At 39.9% G+C, this 20,389-nt stretch overlaps 1 protein-coding gene across 3 annotated transcripts in view; it reads right to left on the minus strand.

Annotated features, from left to right (window-relative positions):
- Positions 1 to 20,389, minus strand: part of LOC119658275 (homeobox protein Nkx-2.1) — a 121,036-nt gene that overhangs the window by 35,648 nt on the left and 64,999 nt on the right. For all 3 annotated transcript variants that reach the window (XM_038065568.1, XM_038065567.1, XM_038065566.1), the window contains one exon: positions 13,141 to 13,295. In XM_038065568.1, the coding sequence (XP_037921496.1) occupies positions 13,141 to 13,295 (155 nt within the window). The remainder of the gene's footprint in view (positions 1 to 13,140; positions 13,296 to 20,389) is intronic.

The following is a 20,389-nucleotide window of genomic DNA, read 5'->3' on the forward strand; positions in this document are numbered from 1 at the left end:
CGCTTTTAAGACTTATTTTAATACAGCTCTTGACTCTTGGATGATACAAAACCCTGGGAAAACAGCATCAATTTATAATACAACATCTTTCGTGAATACCGCTCATCAGAAAAGCATAACGCCTCCCAATATAATTTCGGGGTTAAAAAAAAATTTTACCGAAGCAGACCTCTAATGCAATTATGAGACTGATTGACCGCGTGCTAACACTATGGATGATCAATCAATATACTGTGCCAAGTGAGTCACTCAATGGTTCTCTCTCACGAGTAGAAAAACGAGCAGCTTCAACTCATGCAGAGATCGGTGCCCTTGATCCAAGAGCTGGTCCAAGTCAGACTTTCCTCTTTTCTTAAGATTTTCGTGGTTGCCCAAAAGCAGGAGACGAAAAATTGATCGAAAGTATAGGAAGAAGAGAGGCAAGAGTATGATAGCTACGAACACTCCAGAAATGAAAGCCATTGCAGAAAAGAAGAAGCTGGCTCCACTTTTCAAAAAGAAGGCAGCCAAAAGGAAGTTGTTTGGACCAAAGAACAAAAAATCTGCACAAATAAGGTGCGTTTATTCATCCGAGGGTAACGATGAAGACGTTCAATATATTGACACGGGCGACAATATGGACATAGATGAGGAATTTGCTGTTGAGCTTGATCACTTTGCAGAATTATTCTGTCTTCCTGTTTTAGATAATTATACCTTAGTTGAATTCCAAACTAGAAGCAAATCTAGATTCTACCTTGGTCAAATCACCAAGATGAAAGATGATGAGGGGAACTACGAGGTCAAATTCCCACTATACCGAAACTGCAGCGCCTTCGTGGAGCCCCTTGTAGATGACATTGCACAGACGCACAGACGGGAAATCCGTCTGTGGTTTAGGGTACTTAAAGATAAAAAAGTTTAATTTCATTCGGGATTGATTGTATCAATTTGAACACGGGCTAAATGTAAAATAATTTTGTGATTATACCTCAATAGGACCAGTTGAATTTATTTTGTACTACAAATGCCCTTTCTTAAAACTTTAAGTTAATTAACTGGAGAAATAAAATTTTCCGTTAACTATAGTGTTCTTTCCAGTCGTTTTAAGGTACGCCTTGCGCTGTTTCATTGTACTCTGGGCATGGGGCGCAATGAAACAAAATTCTTTTTTTGGAAAATGGCGGTCACACATGCGAACAATAATGTTTTTAAGGTAACAGGAAAAAGTTGAAGAAAGTCTCGGTGGGGTATTATGGGTAAAACCAGCTTTTGTGTTTCATTGTGCCTCAGCATTATCTAAGTGAATCAAGTCCGCCGTCAATCCGCGCTAGTAAATGGCGTGTCCAGAATGTGCCTAATCTAATATCTGTTTCTAGCATGTCCTCCAATTGTCTTCCCTTGATAGCTATAAGTGTGGACCTCCAATGAGTACGCTTAGCAGTAAAATGCCCAACAGCAAGAAACCTATTCCCCAAAGTATTGAAATTTTTTTTGTATGTTTAAAAGGTCAACAGTTTAGGAGGACAGTAGATCGCAGTGATGGTTATCTCGCTGGTCCACACGAGTAATTAAATTGAAGTTGGAGGTATTCTGTGCACTACTCTTCTAAAGGGTAAAGGTAAGGAATCTGATAAGTATTCCAATATCGCCATGGGATTTTCCTATAGGATGCTTAGGGCTATCGTAGCAATACCCGTCAATTTCTATGAGAGAGATAAGTTTCGGATATTGGCATTTTGCCGATTTCTGTATCAAACAAGAAATGCCGTATTTCCAATTGATGCCGACTGATGTTGTTTCGCACTCCTGTGACATATTTTGAGCTGATTCATTTGCTTCCGATCTATAAGGTCTAGGTATAATCACGCATCATTTCTTGAATCATGGAGAAGCCCTTCCAGATTATCGGTGATACAGCTATCACAACTTACGCCTTGTCAGACTATGTCATTGAATCCGTCAACTGCAGATGTGCTGCTGTTGTGTTGAAGCCGTTGCTTTTGGGGTGATTTCTGCTTAATATACGTATAGACTGGACAGCCTCTATAGTTAACTGTATGTGGCCCACCACAATTTTATTCTCTTTTAACAGCTGGCAGTATTATTCCAAATAAAAAATAAATATCTTCTCAAGTCGAAATTGAAGGCGATTTCGATAGGAACTTTCGCAAAATTTGGGACTGCAAACAAGATATAATTTCTATGGTAGAAAAAGAAGACGAGGCAAACCCTGTCTGAGATGGAGCGATGGGGTAGGTCAGGACGCCAGCTTTTATGGATATCGAATTGGTGGACCTCGGCGCAAAACCGGGGTGTCTGGAGTTCCTTATTAAGGCAGGCCTAGACTGGATACCGGTTGTTGCGCCGTTGATGATGATGATGAAACAAGATATGGGTTCTAAACTTTCCAATTCGCGCACTCAATCGAAATACATTCCATGAAGGGTTATCAGGTGTTTAATATGATTAAGAATATGTCAGGTACAGTCTAAATAAGAAAGATCGGGAGTGATACCGCGATCTGATAAACGGTAGAGCACAAATCCTGTAAGTACCATTAGCCACTATGCTACCAATTCCTACCTCCAACTCCAGCTGCAAACCTATGGGCATTTGATTATTGAAACAGCAGACGGAGGAGCTAGAATTTCCACACCCCAAAAATTAGTAAACAACCCAAGACCTGCCCCTCCGAGTCGGAGGTTAGGCTATGGGTTGTCGTCTTTTCTCTGGAAAAACAACATTATGCAGGAACTCAGGAAATTGCTTCAGATTAGGTAGATCAAACGGCAATGACTGATTTGCGCCAGCCATCAGATCAATCAATTCATTAATGTTTGTTACATCAATTACTATGCTCCAATAAACAGAAAACGCAATGCAATTAAAGAGGAATTGCAGACCTGATTGAGCAATATCTTTGACAAGTTGTCTGTCAATGAGGAATTACAACGCTAAAGTTGGCAGTGAATCGTTTTACAAGGACAAAAGGGAGGACATCATAATATACATGAAGATAATCTGCAGTTCAGCTTCCAAGTGATGGTCATGTTGGCGGTCATCGAGGCAATCGGGACCTAGCACCTGCATATTAAACCCCAATCCAAGAGATGAGGTCAAGACAGAGTAGACTCTGGCCCTAGGCCCATAAAATAAGCTTTTTTCTAAGAAGGCGGAAAAATGCAAACGACTTCCCTGAATAGAATGACAGCTTTGTCAGAGCTAAATCAACGAACTTCAAAATACGTCACGAAATTACATAGGTTAGGTAGTCGTGTCTTGTTTCAGAAGAGGATTTTTCAAAAAGAATAGGGAACAAATAACGAAGGGGAAGTATGCCTGTAGGTGAGGAAAGTGCAGGAACTTTGCAGTCTTGCAGATTACTCACTAAGGAAGCTATCTCAAGCTCTGCTGCAGCTGTTTCGCCACAATCTGTGGCGACCACTTCAGCAGGTTCGCGTAGGAAGCGGATGAAATGGACTGAAGAAATGAACCTCTTCATCATCCGCTCCTACTACGAAATAATGCCGGGGGCAGGTACAATATCTTACCGCCCCTTGCTGCACCAGAGATTCGTCGAGCGTTTCCCGCAATTCGCGCACGTGACTGTGCAGCGAGTCGCAGGCCAGTACCGCTTTATTACTCGCAGCGACACAATCCCGGCCACGATCAGGGAACGTATTCGACTTGAGGTCATCGGGGAAACTGGTGACCGAGAGTCGATGGGGGCAGAGGCGGCGGCATCAACAACACCACGCCGCACTGCAGGTAACAGTTTCAGTACTCGCCGAAGCACTCTTCTCCACCGTCCAGCTGAGGTTTCCGCTGAGGTTCGGGACGAATTCCAAAGAGCGTGTATAGAATTCTCGGATATGGATCCTTTGCATAGACTAGGCATTCCCAGGCTCTATGCATCTCCAGCAACTCCGGGAATTCTATCTCAAATCAATGATGAGATTGCATCTCGACTGTATGCTGATATGTCGCTGCTGCAACTACAATCACTTGTGTATTGTGGTGCAGTTGCGGCTATCAGATTGCACGGTCAGAAGATTCGCTTTCGTGTTATTGGTTTGAGGGACAAAAGAGATCCACCATGGAAAATTCGTTTGGAACGTCGGCGGGACTCACTAAGGCAAGACATTGCTAGACTGATTCAGATCAGCACTGGCAATGCCAGCCGACGGGTGAGAAACAAAGTGCAGAGGGTTTACCGGAATTATGCCATCCCCAGTGAGACACCCGTTGTTGAAATTCTGGACACACTAAAACAGAAACTTTCTGCCATATGCAGTCGGTTACGACGGTATGGCGAAAGTTATTCCAGACGTGTCCAGCATGCAACATACGCGAGGAACCAGCGGAGCTTTTTCAGATCTCTCAACGAATCCCAACAGAGCGCCCAGACAATACACTACTGAATGATGCTAGAGGGCATGGTTTTGCAATAAAGTATGGCCTACGTGCTAAGTGTGAACTGACACACTTGATGTACTTAGATGACATCAAGCTGTATGGTGGTACTGACAACCGCCTTAGAAGTCTGTTGCGAATAATAGACATGTTCAGCCGTGATATTCGGATGGAGTTTGGATTAGACAAGTGTCGAATCCAAGACATCCGCAAAGGTCATCACGAGCCGCATGCCGGACATAGCATTGGTGACCTCCACATCGAAGCTATGACCGAGACAGACTTCTACAAGTACCTAGGAATTCTGCAAGGAACCCATGCTCGAGTTGGTGATCTGAAGGAAGCTCTGCTGTCCGAATTCCTGCGACGTGTAAAGTTGGTGCTGAAATCGCATCTCTCGGGGAAGAATAAAATAAGCGTGTTGAATGTATTCGCAATCCCTTCACTGGCTTATGCATTGGGAATATTGCCGTGGACGAAGACCGACCTGGAAACCGTCCAGCGGCGGATACGAACAACTATGTCCAAATTCCGAATGCATCATCCAAAGTCTGCCGTGGAGCGGATGAACCTGCCTCGTGACATCGGAGGTAGGGGCGTGGTTGACGTGACGGCACAACATTATCGCCAAATCGATTCGCTGCGCACTTATTTTTACAGCAAAGAGCAGGCGAGTCCCTTGCATGCGGCTGTCTGTAAGGCAGACTGTGGGCTGACTTCACTTAACTTGAAGGATCGATCTTTCAATCCTCTGAGTGGGGTAAAGTCGGACCAAGAGCAGATCGATGAATGAAAGTCGAAGGCAATGCATGGTAAACACGTGAATTGACTTTGGCAGCCATTTGTCGATTTGCATTTGTCGAACAGATGGCTGTGTGCTGGGGAGCTCTTTGCTGAGACGAAGGGGTTCATGTGTGCCATTCAGGATGGGGTGGTCGCCACCCAAGCTTATAAAAAGCTCATCATGAAAGAACGGGTGGAGAAGGACCAGTGCAGAATGTGTGGTTCAGCGTTAGAGACGTTGGACTATCTCATTTCTGGCTGTACTGTTATGGCACCGGTGCAATACATCACCAGGCATAATGCTGTATGTAAGGTTATCCATCAAAACCTTGCATATAAGCATGGGCTGATCACGGGAACATGTCCGGTTTATCGATATGAGCCGCAAGCAGTACTTGATAGTTCTGCTTACAGCATGTATTGGGACCGGCAAGTTCTGACTGATCGCCATACTCCACACAACAAGCCTGACGTACTGTTAGTTGACAAGACGGGTCGCTCCGCGTATATTATTGATGTTGCTATCCCCCATAATAGCAACATTGAACGGAAATACGTGGAGAAGAAGGTGAACTATGAGCCATTGGCTCGTGAAATCAAAAAAATTTGGCATCTCGAGCGGGTGGTTGTAGTTCCCATAATATTGTCAGTTACAGGTATTGTACCTAAATCCCTCACGGCTTCCCTTGATGTCCTGGGACTTTCGCACAGTCTGGTTCAAACGATGCAGAAGTGCACCATTCTGCATACGTGCTCGATGTTGCGGAGAGTACTGGACGGATTATCCCACTGACCTACCACCGGCCAGCACCACCAGTGCCCCTTTAGTTTTTAAGTAGATAGGATCGTCCGAGCCTAAATGCTTGGCACTTAGTGCTAGTATTAGGTAAAATCCGGCATCTGCCGAGATTGTGATAACTCGGAAATAATAATCATTGGCGCAACAATCCATATTGGATCAAGGCCGTGAAGTGTGTTAGAGCACTTCATTCAAGACCGTAACGGTACATCACAGTACACTGTGGGAGGCAATGTGGTCAGCATTGCGCTCGCCCGAGATTATTACCCTGATTTGACTCAAGTACTCATTCACAGCTGAGTCGACTGGAGTCCGACATCCACCCACGATAACAACTTCCGCTGTCCCCAGCGAGATTTGAACCGCGACCATCCGCTACGACAGCCCAGCACTCTAACCACTTGAGCCATCCGGACCGGAAATAGTAAAAGATCGGCGAAAATATTAAAAATAAACCTAAACATTGATAGAGCAGTAGCTGGCACCAAACTACAATTTTATTTTATTATGTATATATATATTTCGGGAACAACTTACTCCCTGCATCAGTACAAAGAGTAGTAGCTTTGTACTGATGAAGGGAGTAAGTTGCTCCCGAAATATATATATACATAATAAAATAAAATTGTAGTTTGGTGTAAGCTACTGGTCTATCAATTTTAGACTTAACTACAAACAGAAGGCAATATCTAACATTTTAAACCTAAACAATTTAAGCATCAAATATTCCACAGCATAATGAAATAAACTATGGGTGGGTAATAAAATAATAGAACCCATAATCATCCATGCATAATATATGGGCGATAGAAACTTTCAATATGTACATACCAGAGGGTGAAGTTAAAAAACGCGAGTATATAAGAAGTATCGAAAATGCTGGAATAATCATGCAACTAACCACATCTTCAAATTTCAAACTGGAGCGAGTAAACAAGATCCCAGGCACCAGTATGATGTTGGAGAACTTTGTATTACCAATTGGAAATCATTTGACTCTATACAAGTACAACCGGAAGCTTCCCCGTAGTTAGTTACATATCATTAACAGTTTGTCATATTTTCGGCATCCGCAGCATGTATGTAGCTTCCGAGATTGGGTTAGCTTAAATTCACCTGCTTCATATTTGCAGTAATCCTTAAAGCCTTTCTACACGTTTTAGGTGATAATATTTTTACTTCTATAAATATTAAATAAATATACGCATAAATCTTGTCCCTATATATGTACTCATACGCTTCCTGTCACCTTTGCACAATCTATTTTTAGTTAAAATAAAAAAACGTTTACGGCACTACCAGAATTCCTCTTTCATAAGGAAGTTTTCTTCTGCCACGTCTTAATCAATAAAATACACAATACTGGATGCGGGTTGCATAGCGTTGACAATTGTAACCTCCCGGACAAGATATTATGACACATGTTGGCAGACCGGAACGTACTCGTATCTCATGGTGGTTGAATTAATTTTCAATTTGATTGAAAGCGAGTGGTGGCAATGTTGATGATGAAACTGATTTGTATGAGCACGCAGATATGTACGTGCTCCTGATCGATCTTCTTTCATCTGCTTTATGAATATTTACCATCACGAATCTGAACGTTACTCAATAGTTGTGCGAACGCATGTATTATACTTCCGTGATTACTTCCTTGCGGGCATTTGTATAGAAAATCCAAACATGTCTTATCGATGTTGATATAATTTGGATCGAAAGATTTTTTTGCTTGATATGTTTGGAGCTAAGTAAAAAACTTCTGAAGCACACATGTATAGATATGCGTGCTTCTTATATTTTTCTGATGGAAAAAGTCAATCATTATATCTTATAAGTTTGTCAACCATATACTATTATTTGACACTCAACGCCACATAGATGAATCATAGACAAAAGATGTTTCTCGATACAATATTCAAGGCAAGGTTGTTTTTTGGGTCACATTACGCCTCCCGCTGACTTGTTAATTTTTGATAAGCAGTTGAGTAAGTATTTAAAATGCCACCGACGAAATTTCAATTTTATTAATTTGACCATTGGGACCGAAATCCGAAAAGCTCAACACGAAACCTGGATGACTTTGGAAACGCAGTGGCTGACCGAATTCGACTCAATTTGGAATATTTTGCATAGAGGGGGCATTCCAGAAAAAGACAAAGATAGCTACGGGGGGGGGGCGGATAACACGGGTTATTCAGCAAGGAAGAACACCATCTGACTGGCAAGAAAGTACCACTGTTCCAACATGGAAAATGAAAGGCAGTTCAGCAGAATGTTCAAATTACCGTCCGATCCGGTTACTTTCCCATACCATGAAGATTTTTGAACGCATTCTTGATGATGTTTCCCTAGCATCTAATAGCAAAACTGATCTCGAGCAAATTGTCCAAAAATGGAATGATCGGTTCATGCAACACGGTCTAAGATTGAATTTAAACAAAACTGAATTTTTGACGACAGATGAAACAGGCACAATCACTGTTAGCGACAGCGATCTGCCCAGAACTGAGCGATTTAAATACCTCGGGTCAACGCTATCAGCCAATGGAGAACTTCGTTATGAAATTGCTTCACGCATTAACGCAGCCTGGATGAAGTGGCGTTCCATAACTGGTGTCCTCTGTGATCGACGTATCAACGAACGTCCTGTCGCTCTCTATGGTTCTGAATGTTGGCCGAATATAAAAGATAATGAACGGCGTCTTGCGGTAATGGAGACGAATATGTTTTGTTGGATTAGTGATGTGAGACGTTTTGATCACACCCGTAATGAGGATATCCACGATCGTTATGGGGTTGCATCGATCGTGGAAAAATTGCGAGAGAGGCGTCTTCGATGGTATGATCACGCAATTCGTACTAACGAGAATTCACTTTCACACTTCACAATTGGTCTGAACATCGAAGTCTATGGTAAACGACCAAAAGGCCGGAACAAAAGCTTGACATGCTGGATGGGGATTTAAAGGCCACGAGATTGCACCCAGATCAGGCATTTGATAGAGCCAAATGGCGAAACCGATCACAACAAGCCTACCCTGCTTGTGAACGGGACAAAGGTTGAAGAAAAAGAAGAAGATCAGAAAGATAAAGCAAGTAGCTTTATTATAACATTGATTCCTCTGATTTCAAAAGGGAATGGTCTCCTAATCTCCAAATAGTTTCCTCATTTGAGTAATATTTGCGCCATTTTACCGAATATGCTGGAAAATCTTATTTGTTTCTATTGAATTTTTACAATGATCAGATATAAGATGAACGTATAATTTTCTTTAGTTAGGTAGAAAGGAACTTGTTTGTTTGTAGTCAATTTTTGTTAATAAGAACCGTTTCAACATTTTCCTTTTTGGCTAAAGTCTACAGATTCATATACTGTGTGGCTGGAAGTATTATATTTCATTCCTGCCTCAGTGTGAGTTCTGCGGAGAAGTGAACCACATTATCAGAAATCGACAACAATAGCGCATAGATATGGTTGACGCAGTGTGCGCTAGATAGGGTATATGGCAGTCGAAAGTGACGAAATTCAAATAAGCCTCATTGAAAAAAACTTCTTTGGAAGTGGTTCCTAGTGGTGCCGTGGATGCAATTTGAACCTAGGTTTTAAATGTGCAATGCACTTTATTTCGAAATAACAGCCGTGTGTGTACGTTGGCGATTAATAGCCTGTGTTAACCTAATTGTTTATCCACTGCTGAGGCAATTGATGTTCAGCAGCCAATCTATAATGCTAATCTTTCTGCCACCAGTGAGATTTGAACCGTGAGCTTCTGTTGGAATACATAATACTCTAACTACTACTTCGAATGATTTTAAAAGAAGTGACAAAAACCCCTCTCATTTCCTTCCTTCCTTCTCTTCCTTCCTTAATGACAAAACTGCCATAGTGTAAATTCAATTAGCGTATGCCTGTTTAAGGTAATTTATGGAGGGCGACATCTATCTATTATTTTCTCTAGTGTGAGGAAGATCGCAAGAATATCATGACGAATGCTAAATGCTATAATTGGCGACTTTTTCATCATCATCATCAACGGCCCAACAACTGGTATCCGGTCTAGGCCTGCCTTAATAAGGAACTCCAGACATCCCGGTTTTGCGCCGAGGTCCATCAATTCGATATCCCTAAAAGACCTACGCCATCGCTCCATTTCAGGCAGGGTCTGCCTCGTCTTCTTTTTCTACAATAGATATTTCCCTTATAGACTTTCCGGGCTGGATCATCCTCATCCATACGGATTAAGTGACCCGCCCACCATAACCTATTGAGCCGGATTTTATTCACAACCTGACGGTCATGGCATCGCTCATAGATTTCATCGTTATATAGGCTACGGAATCCTCATGAAGGGGGCCAAAAATTCTTCAGAGGATTCTTCTCTCGATCGCGGCCAAGAGTTCGCAATTTTTCTTGCTAAGAACCCAAGTTTCCGAGGAATACATGAGGACTGGCAAGATCATAGTCTTGTACAGTAAGAGCTTTGACCCTATGGTGAGACGTTTCGAGCGGAACAGTTTTTGAAAGCTGAAATAGGCTCTGTTGGCTGACAACAACCGTGCGCGAATTTCATCATCGTAGCTGGTTTTGGTTGTGATTTCCGACCCTAGATAGGAGAAATTATCAATGGTCTCAAAGTTGTAGTTTCCTGTCTTTATTCTTCCCATTTGACCAGCGCAGTTTGATGTTGTTGGTTGGCTGGTTTTTGGTGCTGACGTTGCCATTATATACTTTGCCTTTCCTTCATTGATGTGCAGCCCAAGATCTTGCGCCGCCTGCTCGATATCGTCAGCATAGGCCAGTAGTTGGGTGAACTTAAAGAATTTCTTGAATGCGCGACCCAAGCTCTGCGCAAAAAGTCAATAATAATTTACCCGAATTTAGAATTTAGAAGTCCCGTCATCTTGAACCTACAGAAAAATGTCAGCCATACAATAGAGCTCAATACTAAAAAAATTGGTGGAGATTAATATTGTTGACAAAATTTTAGTAGGTCAAAACTGTTTCTTTTGCGAAAATATACCACACAGTACCACGTTAAAGTGAATAGAACTAAATGCATACGAGTATATAGTATGAACTAGGTGATGATTCTTACATAAAAAATCAACAAAACCACTTTTCATACTTGAGAATCGTGTATAAGACATTTGAAGGACACTTAGTTTCAATTATTCCTACGTGATTCTTAGGCAGAATTTTCAGTCATTCAATTATTTAGTTTAGACTTTAAGATTGTTGAGGATCATATTGATTTGAATGTCGAAATATGAAATTTTTCCATTCAATAATAATTACAATAGCAGGTTTCACATATATTAAAGGAACAGTTTTCACGTAGATGTAAAATATATTTCCAAATAAAGACAAACAAATATTTACCCTTTGTCTTATGTTATTTGAAGTTTCCAATAATAAAAGTCAAACAGAAATACAAAGCAAATAGAATGGAACTCCATTTAATTGCAAGAAATTCCCCATATCCCTTCTGGGGAAAAATTCGTTACAATATATAAGAAAATAAAGAGAAAAATCATACTTTGTTCCGTACAAAATCAAAAATATCCTGGAAAGGGAATTTACGGCAAGCTTCCAACTACATACAACAAAATCATGTTCTAGTTATCACTGTATCAAGTCTTATATAAGCAGATACGTATGTATGCATATAGAACAACAAGGTTTGACTATCCAGTGGGATTGGGCGGGTGGTTTAGTAAAGGACATCACTGGAACAGTAGTGCCTGTGTATCCTGGCAAAACACACATACGGAAAATGTGTATTTGCTAAGCACTCGAAATGCCAAGTTTCCAACTAATACAAATAATAAACGTGGTAGTCGGTATGCAGCGAGCAAGGCAGCAGCACCACCAGCAGCGGTAGCAGGACGATCCCTTTCATGGCCCATTGCACCCACACACTCAAACGTTCCATAGAAAATTCGTACACAGAATAGGAGAATACAGAAACGAAACATCAGGTCCCGGCATCTAGCAATTGCAAGCAAACACAAAATTGTGTGTAAAGAGTGAAACGTGTATAAATCAGTTCCAAGAAAGGAAAAGGACGACGGTCACAGAACAGGAACTACGTGCCTGGGCGCTCTGTAGAGCTCTTCTGGACATAGTACGAGGATATTCACGACGATAGACATATGAGACTCTACATAGCTCCTCGTACGTACGCCCGGCAGCACTAGAACACGAAACTACTTCACACTTCAGTAGCTTATATGATAAGGAATGAATAGTACTTCAGAAACACGTTTTGCAATTTAATATGCGGTCGGGAAATTTGCTGTGCTGAATAAAAATAGAGGACCCGGAAGCAAGTATTGTTATCAATTTTTAGATAGGAAATATCAGATTTTATTTTGAGATAAGATAATTTCTAACCTGCAACCAGGGAATGGAATACTTCTCTTTGGCGTAAAGACAATAAGGTTCAAATAGTTTATTTTTTCCAAGAAAAGGATCCTACTATATAATTACAGCAGGTCATGTATGGGATTCATGCATGACCAAGGATTTAGTTTTCAAATGCTCCCCCGACCACACTGTTTGAGAAACTTCCCTTCCATTAGTATTGTATGAACTATGTACAATAACTTCAATTCACATCCACGAAAGAAAACTTTCACATCATGTGAAGAAATACTAAAGCAACCATCGTCCATTCAAAGTCATGAATGACTCAAAATGCAGTAACTCAAAATGGAAATGCAGACTTTATTCTACCCGCTGCTATCATAGGAGGAACAATACAATTAGTCTCAATCAATTACAATTCCACTTCTTAATGCGTTCCAAAGTATCGGCCATTATTATTCGCAGAAAACTATCTTAGCTAATAATAACAAGGAATTTCACTAAGATGTTGCCAACCGCCCATAACATGTCTACAGAGACTAGTTCTTTTTGCATTTATTGCTGAAAGCATTTACATATCCATTCGGAATACACGATCTTGTTCGTTTGTAATATGTGTCTGAAGGTGGAGGCGATACTAGCCAGCCATAAAAGACTGGTTGGTGACTTACTGGCTAAGAAGACATTTACCAATCGTCCATTCATTGGACAAGATTGTTGTTTATATGGTCAAGTATGCGGTGGTATGCGTAAATATATGTATAAGTAATTTTCATTTGGCGTATAATATACTAACCTGGGCTTGGGTAAATAGAACTCGTCGTTTTCTTCTTTGAGCTAGAGGAAATTGCATTGGTTTTGTGTCTGTAACACTGCAAGCCGCCAGACTTCCCATGTTACTCATTGCATGTCCCATTGAGCCACCCGCTGAACTTCCCATTAATCTTGAAACTGAAATTAATATTAAAATGAAATTAGTCTAATATGATGAATGGAGAATGTATCTTTGTTATTAGTAAATTTATAAAAGTCAAAATGAAAAAAGGAAAGCTATTCCGGCCGATACTTATTATGTAATGTTCCCATAAGGGAGCAGTCAAATAATAATAATGGTAAACTTGAAATATCGGTAACATGTAGTGTTGTAAGTCTTACCTTCCAAACCAGGAAAGTGGCTATAGATATTTTTTGTTCACCTACAGCAATTAAATACCAGGAGTGAAAACGACCCAATCAACCAACTTTTTTCTATAATTGACTGACTGACTGACTATAGTAACTCACGTTACTATAGTCGACTCTTTTATGCCTTTTGCTAGAGAAAAGTTGAGTTTCCCACCAGGGAAATGGATAGAAGCTTCTTTTCCAGTTTCTGGCCTTGCCGCATTAACCACGTCAACACTATCTATTATGAGCATACTAAGTGCTTGAAACCATCTTCTTAGCGAAAAGCGACTCTGTCATGTAACAGACAATAATTGAAAGATTATTTAAATTCTCCGAATGGTGGAGATCAGGACTTAAATTTCACTTTATTCATGCTATCTTGTAAAGCGAAAAATGGAAGTGAACAGATAAAATGCTACAGAAAAACTCCATCAGCATCGGTGAGGCTTCAATAAAAGGTTGACATTATGATAGCTACGAAACTCATCCTGACTGAAAACTTTTTCAGGAAATGGCCTTTTTCTTTACTGAATCTTCGAAGAAGAAGAACTTATCTATCCAGTTCCATAATTACTAGTAACTTAACCCAACCCAGCCAACAGTGCCTTTAGGCGATGTGTTTATTCTTAAATTCATCCTATATAACAATAAAGAGATTATTGACACGGTGGATCTAGACCCCCAATTTTCGGGAAAGAAAAACGTTCAGTTCAGTTGAGGTAAACAGGAAATATTATGAATACATACCTATTCTAAAAGCAGCACTTTTTTAAAATTTAATTTAGATTTTTAACAATGGCTCGGTTCGAAAGAAAAAAGATCATTTGAGAAAGTCGACTTGTTAGCCAATCTTAGTTAGTTTGTTAGCCTAACGTACAGAAGAAATTTTCCTTTTTAGTTTCAAAGCTTTTAGTTAGGTACTGCTGGGTACTAAATGCAAGCCGAAAAATTGTGCTCCTTATCGAAAATATTGTAATTATAGAGCAAACTACCGAAAGAGCAGATCATTATTTGCTAGTGGGGAGGTCAACGGAAGGTCTTTCTATTGAAAGAAAAGTTAACGTGGAAAAAAATCAATATAGTTAGCTATCTTTGCTATCTTTGGAAAAATGTTCTACCATTTTCAAACACACACGTGATATATAAGGTAGGCTATACACCTAATTCTCTTTTTACACGATAGATACGTTCCCAATGAAATCGTGTAAAAAAAAATCGTGTAAAAAAGATATTAGCTGATGGATATGGTGGTTCTGATAATACGATAATGCGATGTTAAAATATCAAATTTCTGAGTAGTAGTAGAATAAAATAAATTCATGAAACATAAAAAAATTATAAAAGAATTCTTATGATAGAACAAATCGTGTTAAAGCGAAATAATTTTCACAAAAAGAGAAAAATGTTAACTTTTTAACTCGTGTCAAATAAAATTCGTTTAAAAATAATTCGTATAAAAAGAGAAATAGGTGTATTTTGTCCTCCACCCCAAAGTATAAGGCTGGATGAAAAACCTGAACAAATTGAAGATAGATACACTCTTTGGATGTAACACTACAAAACAGAGATCCAATATTTTTATTCAGGACAAGCTTTTGTCAGAAAGGAGCTGCTTAAAAACGCAGATTACTATCCCAAGATAACGCCATTTATGTATCTCCTGGACATTGTTCAAATATTGATCAAATTAAGATATACCCTAGCTATAATTGTACAGAAACACGTCAGCTTGGTAATGCTTTCCAATCAATAAGCTACAGCGGGCAATGAGGATTCAAACCCGAAATATAGAATCAAAAAGCTGGCTCTCAATTAACTCGTCCTTCGTACCGTTAAGTTTTGATTGATTGAAAATAATTCTGGCGTAGTCAACCTCGGCTTTGCTTGTCATCACCGAAATTTAGAAATTAGCGCACTAAATAGTTTAAGTACTTAATTTTGAAATGCAAAACCTTGAAGAAGCAGACAAAAAATTCAGGCACGATTAGATACTAATACCTATGGTTGCACGACATGTATGTAATTCCCTCATCTGTAAATCCTACGAGCTTTGATATTAAGCTTCATTCTCTTTCGACCCGTTGTTTTTGTTCTCTGATAAGCCTAGCGATGAAAGACGGTGAAACTGTCAGCCGCCGGAGGAAGTACTCTTATGATCTGAGGGCCAGTGTCTGACAAAATCTTCGCTGCTGCATTTCGGTTCAGGCTAACACACATATCTCTCCCACTCCTTTATGGAGAATAGGGCATTCACACAATTTCTTCATCATTTGTTATTAAAAAATATTAGATTAAGTTTCAGTTTCATTTTCACCGTACGTAATGCTATGCAAACGCTAAGCCTACAGCAGCGCAACAGCACGAAGAGAAACACAAATATCCACGAATTCATGGTTACAGACTGCTCTTCTATAAAAATGAAATCACCTTTGCCATCAATGCTACTGAGTGGAATGAAATCACTGATTTTGACGATCCCCCTGCGGAACTGTTTTTTGAAGCCCCTGCAGTTTCTACAGAGTTGCTTCCACTCATTCTTAAAATCTTGGAAAAGGAAATGCTGTGACACCAGTCTTGAATGTGGTAGCTAAGTGTTTTCTATTATCTTTGCGGTAATAGTTAGAATACACACAATCCTAAAAAGCATCAAAAGAACACATCGAAAGCTTGATCGATAGACCACAAGTTGGTTTCGATAATAGCTCTCCCTACACTGATCACATCAACACACTTCGAATCATTGCTGAACAATACGTCGAGTTCAGATTACCGCTTCACTTGATTTTCATCGTTTTCGAGAAAACGTAGGATGACTTGGGGGGAGAGGAGCATTTAGAGGGACTAATGACGGCGAACATTTTGCATCGAGGTAAAGTTCCAGTGGAATTTGAAGCCAAAAGTGCAGTTTTTCAAGGTTACATGATGGGACTGATACTTTTTCTTCTCACTATCGGCAACAGCTGACTGAAGTGCACGAAGGGGTTGTCTGTTTTCATCTTTCCTTAGCTGGCAGGTGATAGCTACTCGCTCCTTTCACACCGAATCATAAACTTGACCCAAATGGCTCTGAATTTCGAAAAAGAGACAATCAGAGATCATATAAAGACAAATACTAACAAAACTAAGGGTCTCACTTTGACTTGTCATGACGCATCTTTCTACCGACAGTCACACCGAACTAGATGTCGCTCGACACACAAACGAGGTTAAGTACGCCGTCGCTGGTTTGTCCAAAATCTGGAAATAGACCACTTCAACAACAACGTAAAGTTGAGTTATTCCATACCCACGTTCCCTCTGTGCTGATATGTAAGAGCAGTACAAAAGTTCTAAAGATTCATCAACCCCATCAATCCAAGTAACATTATAACTCCAGAAACTCAAAACATTTAAATTGATAAAGAAATTGAACATATTGGATTATATGATTTATGATAACACGGGCGTTTACTTTGTTGTATTGAGTTTGGAATTGGGCTTGGAATTTGTTACATTGATTCAAATCAGGAAAAGCAAAACCAGCTGACAAGACTATGCTACAATGCAAGATTTTATTGAAACTACACCCCACCCCAATGAAGTACCGATTGTTCAATTCACTCGTGTTTAGAATTTCACATCAATATGGAACCAACAATTTTTTCAGTTCATCATTACTGTTTCAGAAATGAGGGAATTCTCAGTCCGCATCTACTTGCTGATGAATGGTCAACTATCTCCCATTTTCTTCGCCCATAAATCCCTCGTTTTGAGTAAAACAGCTATTTTTCCACAAATACAGATTGACGCCTTCGTCCAGGAGAGAGGTAACTCAAACTACTTAACTTTTGGCTTTGGCAGATAAGCTTTGCTAAAACGCAGAGCCCTTAGACCATAAAAAGGGCGGGGGGTTAGTTGCTTCCCAGTTACTGCAGTCAGTCATCAAATAAATGCGGAGTCAGACTCCACTCTAAAGCAAAATTTGCATTATTTATGTTATTTTTGCAGCAATAGTTTTCGGATTATGTCCTATATGTTACAAGGTAGTAAAAATGTTTAGTTTATGTTTAGCAAGGACCGTGCCTAATATCGTAGGACCAAGATTTGGAGGCTACTCGTGGCCAGTATGGTGGAATCTACATATATGCTGTGTTCGGCTCTTGTCTCAACAGGAGCATCGACCAGCGCCGTGAATTAGTAGGAGAATATCGGCTTAGGTAGTCTTATGCACGTAAATAAGTCTATATCTTCAGTTTATAATACTTCATTAATGAGGTTTATCTACCATGATCTGTTGCAGTCGTTCTATAAAAGAGCATGTATCGGTGAATAAAATATTTATTTTAGAAAACTTTTGACAGCGAGCAAAATTAGAAAGTTGTTTATTGTGAGTGAAATTTTTGTTACTCGTTGAGATATTTATAGGTGAGTCATACCTTTTGTTAGTATCGTAGTATCGATTTTTTTGAAGGACATTTACTGTGACCTAAGGACCACAAGTACCGCAGGATTTGCAGAAATAGTAGACCTTCTGTATTGTCATCGGTAGATAAAATCACATTGCTTGTCAAGGGTGAAGTCAAAGTTCAAACTGCAACTTTGATAAAAATCTTGAATTAATCACCAGGATTTCAAAGTAGGCGAAAAGGAACTAAGCAGGCAAAATGCCAAGGATTACATCAGAAGCCAACCATCTAGAAAACATGCTTACGTGTTCCAGCGAAACTACTTTTGATTCAAAAAATATTAACGATCGAAAAATGAATGAATGAGCTCACGTCATTTTTACCAACGATTCCTCAATCGAACTCTGCCCAAAACTAAATCGGTAGAGTATGCGGGTAAGGATATCGGATCGAAAGTCGGTAAGGGCAGTGCAACGACCTAAACAAAGGTTTGAAATCATGGTGGCAGGAAGCACCAATTTATACTAAAAATCTGAGCTTATTGGTATGAACAAAAATTTAACTGCCAACGAAAAAATTCGATATTTCATCATTCTACGGGAAGTGCATCCAAAACCGAAATCAATATCTTCGATATATATAGAGGACGGAATTTGATGTCATACTGCAACATCCGTTACTCAGAAGGCCAAACAGTACTTTCCTAGGATTTGGACAGATTGGCCTGGTAACTCATCATTTCTAAACCCCATAGAAATTGAATCGACTGGATTAAGGGAACAGTGCTTAAGAAACCTATTCCAAGATATCGTCAATCTTTAGTTGAATGAGTACAACGCGAGTAGAAACATGTATTAGTGCGAACAACATGTTCAAACTCTGCGATGGTTTTCGATGGAGGATAATAAAATAAAATAAATAAAACGAATGCCATAAAAAGGGAGAACTATACGCAAAATATCAAAATAGTTAATTACTTTACTTAATATGTTACCCTAAAAATTAAGCTAGTGCTAACGCACTTTTGGCAATTCTGAAAAAACAAATTGTCATATCTTCCTTTTCGTCCACTCTGTATATTCCCTGATATTTTGTATACCACTGATTCCAAGAGGATACCCAAAACCAAATTAAACCACAATGGTATTATTTACAAAAAGGAGAAAACTAAGTGGTCTTACTCTTCCAAAAATGAGGGGTACACCTCTTCAATTCCCCGAAAAAGTGGAATATCTGGGAGTTATTCTAGACTTCTTTGAAGCAAACGGCTTATAGGGCGGTGCAGGCGAATCTTCGCCTGAACATGTGGGCTTGGACATGTTATGCATTTGCAGTGTGGCGGATTAAAGCATGACAAAATGTTTTCACTGTAAACTAGCCTCACTGAAAGGAACTGTATGCCATAAGCAGCCCCAATACATTGCTAAATTTGCAGTTAGCGGCAATGAGAGCAGCTCATAGACTAATTCGATTAGATGTATGGGGAAACAAGGGAAGTAAGGGGCACAAAACATTGGAAGAGTTATTGGATAAACTGAATCCATCTGCATCTGTTTGGTAGAAAATATGAAGTTATCTTGAAACGTAGAGAAAACTGGGTGGAACCAGAAGAATGCGGGGGAAGATACACTGAAGGGCAGACGCACCGCGATTTTCAACGATTGTCAATTTGTATTGAGGTCGTTCAGCAGTGCTGTGATCACTTGGTCAGTTAGGAATGTAGAAACCAATTGAACTCTATTTCTAGATTTAATACGGTGGAGCTACTTTGGGAACCTGCCTATTGTGGTGTAAACGGAAATTAAATTTCTGATGCCTTAGCAAAAGAGGGTTTATTTTCCCCCTTGCCAGGACCGGAACTAATAATTGAAGGGTTAGTTGCATTGGCTAATGTTGCTATGAAAACCTGGAAACAAGCTTATCATAATAAGCACCAAAATGTTCCTGTTAGAACCAAACAAACATACTTCAAAGTTTACCCTGTCATAAAGCAGGCAGACTGATAGGAGTAATGTTGGAATTTCGATTGGCTTTGAGAATATGTTCCTGCAGTTCCTTAAAAACCGTTTTTGGTATGCTGTATGTTTGGAATAGCGATTTCGCCTGCAAACATAGGAAGTTAGTAGATACTAAGATTTAAACATGTCAGCCGGCAATATATCTGCTCTTGACTGCAATGAAACAAGCACTATTACTGTCAGTGATAGCGCTACGAAACTGCTTCTCACAACATCGTAACCAGGATGAAATGGTGTTCTGCAACTGATGGTATTTGTGATCGTTGCACCAAGGAATGCCTTAAATCCAAAATCTACGGCAAAGTCGTCCACCCTGTCGGCCTCTGTAGTGAGCGGTCTATATGTCGGCCGACAATCATACACAATGAACGAAACCTCGCAGTAACAGAACAAAAATGTTGGGCAAGTGGCGTAGCCCACTATGATCAAATCCGAAATTAGGACATCTGCAATCGATATGAAGTTGTACCCATCG

The sequence above is a fragment of the Hermetia illucens genome, chromosome 5 (assembly GCF_905115235.1).
Source record: "Hermetia illucens chromosome 5, iHerIll2.2.curated.20191125, whole genome shotgun sequence".
Classification (NCBI taxonomy): domain Eukaryota; kingdom Metazoa; phylum Arthropoda; class Insecta; order Diptera; family Stratiomyidae; genus Hermetia; species Hermetia illucens.